At 32.6% G+C, this 10,355-nt stretch overlaps 1 protein-coding gene across 1 annotated transcript in view; it reads right to left on the bottom strand.

Moving 5' to 3' along the window:
* Window positions 1–6,014: 6,014 nt before the first annotated feature.
* The window catches only part of LOC132178970 (aminotransferase ALD1, chloroplastic-like), a 17,877-nt gene continuing 13,536 nt past the window's right edge, over window positions 6,015–10,355 (bottom strand). Inside the window, exons 7-9 of the mRNA XM_059591567.1 lie at window positions 8,276–8,596; window positions 7,407–7,613; window positions 6,015–6,484 (exon numbers count right to left, since the gene is read on the bottom strand). Coding sequence (XP_059447550.1) covers window positions 6,191–6,484; window positions 7,407–7,613; window positions 8,276–8,596 — 822 coding nt within the window. The 3' untranslated portion in view covers window positions 6,015–6,190. The remainder of the gene's footprint in view (window positions 6,485–7,406; window positions 7,614–8,275; window positions 8,597–10,355) is intronic.

Raw genomic sequence — 10,355 nt, 5'->3', positions numbered from 1 at the left:
CGCAGAAAAATCAATGCGGAAGAAAGAAATCAAACGAGTCTCTCTCCACTTTCATCTTTTGATTTGCACTCCATTTATGGTTTTCCACCTGCAAGCTTGTGTTTTTGCTTATGAGAAAAGAAATCAAAGCAAGTCTCTCTCTTCTTTTCACGGTTTCACCTTCTGGGTTTCTCTCTTCATTTTTGGGTTTCTGATGGAATTATATCGGTCATTCAGAACCGCATGTACTGATCATTGAATGAGAAAATCTTGGTATTTGACCAATTTTATCAGACAAAAATGATACTTGTAGTTCAATGGGTATTTCAAAATTTAAGCAAAAGGCCAGGAAGGCAGGAATCAACTATATGTTCGACCATTACAAAAAGCCAAACCAAAACAACCCATCAACTTATATTCCAATATCTCCCCTCCCCGGACGCTAGATTGAATCAACAGGGTCGTTAGGGATGCCATGAGCAAAGAATTTCGACGAAAAACACAGAGAGCAAAGGAAATACAGAGCAAAACCGTTTGAGAAAATTTTAGTTTTTTCGTGGAAGACAATGACCCCTTAACAGATTTTATATAGGAGCAAACGGCAGTGACCCAGGCGGGTCTGGCCAGACACAGCCGTGGGTCACTAACCCAGGCGGGGCACCTGATGACCCACGGCTGGGTCTGGTCAAACCCGCCTGGGTCATTAGCGGTAGCTAAGGAGTTTACGGCGATGAAGAATAAAGGGATGATGAGCGATGATTTTAATTAGAGTGGACAAGGTAGAAGAAAGGTTTCCGGCGATGATTTTCACCCAGTGATGATTTTCGACGATGAAGAAGAAAGGGAGAAGAAAGCTTTGGATCTTTAGCATTTCTCATTATCATCACCTCCTTCTTCTCCAGTTATCTATTATTATCTCATTATCTCTTTTTTTTTTTAAAAAAAAAAACAAGAAGTAAAACAGTGCTGTTTTGCTTCTTGTTTTAAAAATTAAAAAAAAAAAAAATCACACAAGGGCATTTTCGTAACTTAACCCTAATAAAACGGCGTCGTTTCGTGGTTTCCGTCCAGACTAACGGTTTTGACTAACGGAGTAGCCAAAATGCAAAAGTTTGGTAGTTTAAGGGGCTACTTTATGACTTTTGGAACATCAGGGGGCTAAATCGAAAACGGCTGGTAGTTTGGAGGGCTTTTTTATATTTTTCCCTATTTTTTTTTTTATTAATGGGACATATATTCTATTTATGACATCAAGAGATCTTGACCATTAACTGGATATTCTCTAGTCCAAAATGGATTGGAGGGGATTTTATTCCTGCTATGACGTCCAAGAAAGAAAAGAGAAAATGAAAAGGTGACATGAGATGTTTAAAACCCTAAAAGATTTCAAACAAAAGCATGTATCACTTTCATTTTGTATTTCTTATTTCACTTCTTTTCCTTTTGTTTTTTGTCATCATCCATAATAAAATCTTGAATACAAAAATTTAATTAATAATTTTGCATCTCAAAAAGCGAGAAATATATTTTAAACATCATTTTAAATATTTTATATTTAATATCAAATTCAATATATTAAAAATGCATCATTTTAACTTTTGCCTCAAAACTAAAAATAAAAAAAAACAATAAAAAAATAAAAATTCCGGCATTAGTGACGTGTTAATTTTTAACACGTTACTAAATTAGTGGGTGTAGAAATGCTTTATCGTTGGGGACAAATCACTGGTGGTGGCAATTCCTCGGAAACTTTCATGACTGTAGGGGAGGCGTTGGAGAGATCAAGAAGATGGGTTTATGAGAAAATAAGAGGGGAAGCTGCAAGGGAGGCGTGAGGAAAAAAAAAAAAAAAAAATAGAACAGAAGAAATAAGAAAGAAAAAGGGAAAAAAATTTAAAATTAAAAAAACGAAGAGAAAAGGAGCTGGTGTGCGCGAGAGGAGGAAGAAAGAGAACTTAGAGAAGGAGGGAAAAGGAAAGAAAAAAGGAAAAGGGAGGCAGCTAGCTCACGCTTTCCCGATGGGGTTTCTAGACGTGTCCACATGTGGCACATCAAGAAATTCTTGATGTGCCAATTCTTGACATGTCACTGCTTGACGTGCCACATGTGACACGTCAATAAATAAAAATTTGAAAATCTTCTTAATAAGAGAAAAAAATGATATGATCACTTATTTTTTTATAAATACTATATACTAAAGACTAAGAGAACACATATCTGTATTAATATTCTAGATTGTTAATACTAAAAATCACTTTTTTTAGTTTATAATAATCCCACAATATTGAAAATGTGATATAACGGTAATAATTTTTCAAAATAAATTAAAGAATACAAACCACAATAAATATGTACATATTTATATATCACTGTCTATAAACATTTAAAACGCACATTTAATATTTAAGGTCAATAATTGTAGATTCTAGATCGTTTTAAATGTTTTTAAACACTTGACACTATTTGAAATGGGTTGGGTGATTATGGCTCGAAGCACTACGAAGTTAATGAATGTAGACCCAATGACAACAGAATCTATGGCAGCTCTACAAGGACTCCTTCTAGGGCAGGAACTAGGGACAACTGGAATAATATTTGAGGGGGACGCTAAACAAGTCGTACAGGAGGTGAATTCTCATGAGCCATGCAACAGCTATTTTGGTCACCTAGTGGAAAGCACCCAAACGATGATGAAGGATTTTGGTAATGCGAGCTTCAACTATATACCCCGGGATGGTAATTACGCAGCACACGGGCTGGCTAAGGAGGCCATTACTCATGTCATGGACACAACGTGGAGGAACGAAATTCCACCGTGTATCTATGGTATTGTAAAGAGAGGAAATTACCTCTTCTCTTTGATTATATCGTTTTGTATCAGCGATTATTGGAATAAGATATCCATTTCTTCCAAAAAAAAAAAAAAAAAAAGGGTTGGTTTGGAAGAAATTTATGTCAATGTGTTATTGACTTATTGTCAAATTTAAATATCTAAAATGCTACTCACATACATATATATTTAATTTCCTATATTAGATATTTCCTAATATCTAATATAGAGCTCAATTTAATTTAGGTCTCAATTTAATTTCCTATTTAAATATCTAATATGCTAGTCACATATCGCCCAGCAGCGATGTCTTCCTCTAGACATTAATATTTAATTTCTAAAATAAATAAATAAATAAATAAAATGGCTCTTAAATCACTTGATTTTCTGATACTCTAGAATATACATGTAAAAATTATCAATGTCAGGTTTTGGTATTGTGACAGCCTTATATAATAATTAATTAAGCACCTTATTAATTATAATTATAAGCCTATAATTCGAACCGAATAAAATTTTACAGAATTCTTGAAGTACTTCAAGAATTTTATAAAATTTTAATGGGTTTGAATATATCTCTTACAAAAACAACCTAATTAATTAGTTTGTACTGAATTTAAGTTAATTTCTCTACAATAAGTTATTTAATTCTAATTAAAACACTCATTATATATAGAGACAAAAAAAAAACCCAAACTTTTTATTTTTTTATTTTTATTTAAAAAAAAAAACTAAACTACAATGATATAATTATACACACATATAGGTACCAATTAAATTTTGTTATCTAATATTTTTTTTAAACAAATAATTAATATTATTAATTAATTAAATTTTGACATGTGAAATAATGGCACGTCAATAACGGGTTGACGTGTCAAAATAACAAGTCAATAAGTATTGATTAATTAGTGACATGTCACTATTCACAAATCACTAATGGGATTTTTTTTTTTTAAAAAAAAAATTTAAAATTTAAAAATAAAATAAAATTCATTTAGTGACGCGTGAATGTTGACACGTTACTAATTAAATATTCACACGTCACTAATGGGATTTTGTTTAAAAAATAAAATAAATTTTTTTTGAAAAAATTAAAATTCATTTAGTAACATGTGAATGTTCACACATCACTAATTAGTGATGTATGAATGTTCACACCTCACTAATTAGTGACATGTCGATATTCACACATCACTAATGAAATTTTTTTTAAAAAAAAATTAAAATTCATTTAGAATTAGTGACGTGTCAATATTTACACGTCACTAATGAATTTTATTTTTATTTTTATTTTTTTTTAATAAAAAAATTCATTTAGTAACATGTCAATATGGCATGTCACTAAATTGTGACGTGTCATATATTGGCACGTTACTAATTAGTGACTTGTTTCAATAACCACGTCAATATAAAAATTAGTGACGTGTAGGGGTGTCAATGCGGGCGGTTTTTAACCGCTTAACCGTATTAACCGCTAACCGCCTAACCGCTAACCGCCTAACCGCTATAACCGCCTAGCAGTTATTGGGTTTACTAACAGCTAATCGCCTTTTTATATAATATATTTTTATAATTATAATGATAAAAATATTTATACATATAACATAATCACTTGATCATTAAATCACAATTTTTTTTTTAAATAATTAAATCACAATTTGAGTATTAATATATTATCACTATAATTTATATGATTATATCACATGATCAATTGATCATTAAATCATTTGATTATATAATAACAAATTATACATATATAATATGATATAACTCATAAGTATACCAATTCATACTAATACAACAATTAAATATCTAGAGACTTATTTCCAATGTATGTTATAAACTTATAAGTCTATATAAGTCTACATATGCATATGAATAATATAGATGTATAATATTAATACTTAATCATATGATTCAATGACAATTCAAATACTTTATTCAAGACTTCAAGTGAATCATATTATTAATGTACAATGATGATATAATTCGTATAATATCAAATTAAGTAATTGACATTGGATTAAACAATGACCAATGTGTTACTTATAAACACAATTTAAGTATGGGTTAAATACCTAATACCCCTAGGGTTTAGGATCTTTATTTTTACCCCCCTGGAGTTTCATTTTTATCACAGGACCCCCCCCAGGGTTTTGATAAAGGGCCAACTTAGTCCATCCGTTAGTTGACCGTTAAGACTGACACGTAGACCAATCGGATGTTGACATGTGGCACCTATTTAATTTTTTTTTTTAAATTAAAAAAAATGTACATTTTTTTTTTAAAAAAAAAAAAAGAAAAAAGAAAAGGAAAAAAATTGGGGGTGGCTCTTGGCCATTTGGAGGTGGCTCGGCCACCCCCTTGGCAACCCCTTGGGCTCCAAGGGGGTGGTCGAAACCACTCCCAATACCCATTGCGGGTGGCTCAGCCACTCCCATGGAGCCTTGGGGGTGGCCGAAACCACCCTCAATGGTTTATCATTATATGTTGTGACAGTTGTCTGAATTCTGAACATTTTTTTATATGTTGTGTTGATTTTTTTTTTTTTAAAAAAAGTTAACCGGTAATGATTTAATATTTAAGGAAATTTTTTTAAAGTACAAATAAATGTAAATTTTGGGTCAAATATTTTTGATTTTTCTATAAGGGCTCTTTTTATAGCAATTGGGTAGGAAGACACTAAAAATACAAAAAAAAATGAGGGCAAAAAAAAAAGCCCAAAAAGGCCCAAAAATCCCAAAAAAAGAAGCCCAAAAAGCCCTAAAGAAAGCAAAAAAAAAAAGTCTAATTTTGAAAAAAGGGTTAGCGAGCGGTTATCTATTTCACTAACCGCTAACCGTTAACCGTTAGGCTGTTAACGATTGCGGTTAGTGAAATCTACTAACCGCTAAAACGGTTACGGTTAGTGGTTATTGCCAATAACCGCTAACCGTAACCGCCTTGATACCCTTAGTGACGTATTACTTTTTAACACTTAGTGACGTGTTAATTTGTAAACCTCATTTATTTTTGTAATGATGACATGTTCTAAGAGCCATTGCAAAACAACATTATTGCACCTCTTCAATTGTTTTACTATTATCTCTTCTTAAAAATAAAAAATAAATAATACCAACAACCGACAATCAACAAGAAACGTACAACAATAATCTGGAGGCTGACAACACCTGGTGGACATGTTCTCATGATCTGTCTCGTAATAAGTATGACCATAAATTGATGGCTTATAGTAGTTGCAAGCTTGACATAAAATATGAGTCTATTGAATTTATTATTACACATTAATCATATTCTGCAGAGAAATAACGTTACTGTTGCTTCATCTACAAGTAACTGCAAACTGCCAGAGGGAGGAAAAACAATGAAACATTTTGCTCATGCAAAAAGGCTTTTCATCCTCTTTGAAGCCTCAAGGATACACTTTCTGTTGCCATAAGCACTAAATCTTATGTACCCTTCACCGCCTGGACCAAATCCAGATCCTGGAACAGTGATTATGTCAGTCTTCTCAAGAATCTCAGAAAATACATCCCAAGATTTTTTGCCTGGAAAACGTACCCACACATAGGGGGCATTTGCACCGCCATATACTTCTAAACCAAGAGAAGTGAAAGTTTCAACCAGAATTTTTGCATTATCCATGTAGTAGTGAACCAGGGACTCTGCAGCCTGAATGAGAGAGAGAGAGAGAGAGAGAGAGAGAGAGAGAGAGACTTAATTTAACGAAGAAATCTTTTTTTTGGGTCAACAAAATATTAAGGGTTTCCAAAGAGTTAAGACTTGAGACAGTTATCATGTACGTTAATGAACAGACATTAATGAGAGTTCGAGTCTCTTCTATGAGGACGTGGTGTAAGACCTTTTCTTAGGGTCTTTCATTTAAATTTCATCAGGGAAAAACATCAAATGCAATGAAGATAAAAATACGGTATCTTTAATTCAAATCAATTTAATTAACTTTTTTATTCATTTTAATCGAACGTCAAACACCCACCACCTATCTATAAGCCCCAATACCGAAGTCTCAAAAACCAACCAAGACAATGACTTAGTGGTTTTGTCAATGAGTATTTTATCTATAAAGTATTTTGTAAAGAAAAAAAAAATTATTTGGTGTGAATAATTATATTATTTTTTTATGTTCCAAGCTGAGATGTTTGCTTCCTACTTGAAGGTGCAAAACACCTTGTTTACACCACAACTTAATTGAAGTTATTCTCGACATGAAAATGGCTGATTTACAACTATAAAGAGTCCACTGCATACTAGTTTTATTACACATAAAATTATCTCTTCGTCTGGCTATATCAAAACCTTATGTAGTTTAATTTAAAATTTGAGTCTCTCTCTTGTTAAAATAGAAAATATAAGAATTAATGTTCTAATTCGGATTCGTTTTATACAAAACGCAACCAAACTACATATGATTTTTGAGCTTTATTGTATCTTGCACAAATATTTGTTGTAACTCGGTGCATGCTAATTCAACAAAATTGGTGGGTGCAACTAATTTCATAATGAAAACACTCAATAACGGAATTTAAGAACATTTCATTTCCTATTTTATATTTGTGTTCATACAGTAACGTACCTTCATACCCTCTGAGGAAAGACAGGCAAGTCCACCAGCCTGAGCTATATTGGAGGCTCCGTTAAAGCAAGTGCAAATAATGCGATCAAAGTCATTTATGACAGGAAACCCATTTGAAAATAAGAGTTCATCAGGGACTACTGTCCAACCAAGACGGACACCAGTGAACCCAGCAAACTTGGAGAAAGATGAAACTTCAATTGCAACCTTGAAAGAGGGAAAGAAAATCTCATAAGCACATTCGAGAAACATTGAGATCCTATTAACTTTTTAGGAAGAAAATTAATACATTATGTATTGAGTAATGCTACATACAATACCTTCATTCCATTGGGCTGATGTGCAGATAGCACCATTAACACTTCAATTTTTTACTTTTCCTTCATTAGCACTTGAAAGTCGACCCTAATATTAATTTCCCCCCCCCTCCCCCCCTTTTTTTTTTGTGTCTAAGATTAGGGGCGACACAAAAGTTGCTGCTAATATACCACTATTAGCGGCAACTTTTTGGTGGCTAATGAGCCAGATTTTTGTAGCGTATGAGGTCTGATCCAAGGTAGATGCATGGGTATTGTGCATCGCCCAGTACTGGTATAGGGATGTGATGGAAGTGTAGTATGTAGTATTATTTAAGTTAAGGGTAGAGTAATACTATTTAGCGGATTGTTATACTACTGACATACAATTAGAATGATGTAACAATGAAAATAAATTTTTTTTTTTTTTTTAATATATATTGATTCAAAGGTTAATTTTTACTGCGACATCATCAAGCTATATGACAACCGTATAACAGTCTACTAAATAATATTACTGGTCGGGGTATGATAATCCTTTCTTTTCATGTTTGAAGACAAGCAAATATTTACCTCTCTGGCACCAGGAATTTCAAAGATTGACCGAGGACTGTCATCCATGACATAAGAAGCATAGGCAGAGTCGAATATTATAATCGATCCATTATCCCTAGCAAAATCCACAAGTTTCTTCAATTGCTTCCATGTTGCTGCATGACCAGTGGGATTGTTGGGAGAGCAAAAGAAGATAATATCTGCTCTTGAAGCATATTCTAAGTCAGGGAAGAAATTATTCTGAGGAGAACATTTCATGTATTCAATGTTTCCACACTTCCGAGCTCCACCTTTGAAATCACCAGCCTGACCAATTATGACACTTGAATCTACATAAGCCTGTTGAGAAACATTTTCCATCATAAACTCTATTGTGACAGTTGTATATATAATCTACAGATTCAATATATATATGAAACAAAATCATAGCAAAAGAATGAGAGAGAAGTGACATGAGAAATTAACCTTTTAGCAATAGTTTGGAAACCAAAAAACACGTGCGTTAACACCTCAGTCCCATATTGAGAAGATGGGTAGTTAACATTGAGTGACTGGTTTATATAGGTACTAAGTCTTACATTGCTTACTTATTAAGAGCTTGTTTGTGATTGTGTTTGAGAAATAGAATTTTTAAGTCAAAAAACATTTTTTGACAAAAGTTTCATTTTTAAGCTTTTGCCAAAATTCTTTTGACCATGTTTAGACTTTTTGGGCACTTAAAAGTGCTTTTAATTTTTTTACCAAATGAGTACTTTTTTCTTTAAATGAACTTTTTGAGTGTTAAAAGCACTTTTAGGCATCTCAAACGTAATCCCAAATAGACCCCAAGTAAAACTGAACTTTATAAACGATTTTAAGGAAATTTGAAATTGACTAATCGTTTTGAAAAGACAGCTTGCACTTGTATCGTTACAATGTGTAAGAAGAAACTAAAGCAGTCAATTATTGTAAAGAACATCATTAATGATGGTCAGCTACTATATTGAAGAAATAATTTATAATGCCTGTGTAGCCAACTAGCATCTCAATCTCATATTTGGTTTGATTTTAATTAACAGAGGATGTTGGTCTTTTGTTAGTAACATGTGCAGTTCAATTAGTCAAGACAAACTAATAAAAGAAGATAAATAAGCATGATGATAATGTCACCGGAAAAGATGGATCCTGGACAGCTACTGTCACATTGGAACCCAGAAGCAGCTGCAAAGGGAGAAGAAAACATGAGTCAGTATTTGTGAAGTAAAACAAGCTTAATTCTACAAAAATTTGTCTCTATTTAATTAGGGATGTTCAAATAGTGATATTTTGCAAATGTCTTCAAGTATAGTGACTCGAATAAAAATTAGGAACGTTTGAGCAGTGAAAATGTCCATACAATGTGAGATTTTTACTGACATGTCTCCTTCCCGAAAGGGACATGTGGTCCCCTTATTATAATAAAAATCTGCAGATCATGTCCCTTATGTTGCAGATTAACATAATTATCAAAGGTGAGTAAACTCAACCACCCATGTGAAGAAGGAAAAGGAAAATACCCACAAACCAACCATATGATAAAGGAAAAGGAAAATACACACAAATGATCAATTTGAATACCTGAAGCCGAGAAATATCACACTGTGAGCCATCTGTCACAAAAACTTCTGTATCTTTTACCAGTACATCTTGGTAGAATACTTCAGCAATTGCCTTCCTCAAGTCCTGTTATATAAATACAGTGTTAGAATATTAAATAATGATTAAGTTAATAATTCCTCTATTAGCTTAATAATTTGTGATTAACATGGTAATAGAGTAAAAGTCCTGAGTTCGAACATTGTCTTTGACATTCAGCTTCTATTTAAAATGGTTATAGGTATTTATAGCTAACCATGTTACAATTTTAGAAAATGATATAATAGAAATGCAATACAATATTCAGCTAAGCATGAAGTTCTATGTAAAGCATAACAGACTAAATGATGAAACAAATACAATGATACCTTGTTGCCTTGCTCAGGTCCATACCCTCTATAACCTTCAGGTGTTGAAAGGGCTTGTGCATACTGTAAAATATGAAGTTACTGGACGTTTAATTTTATAGAAAAATAATGAAAAA

The sequence above is a fragment of the Corylus avellana genome, chromosome ca4 (assembly GCF_901000735.1).
Source record: "Corylus avellana chromosome ca4, CavTom2PMs-1.0".
NCBI classification, from domain to species: Eukaryota; Viridiplantae; Streptophyta; class Magnoliopsida; order Fagales; family Betulaceae; genus Corylus; species Corylus avellana.
This window is presented reverse-complemented; position numbering and strand designations above follow the sequence as displayed.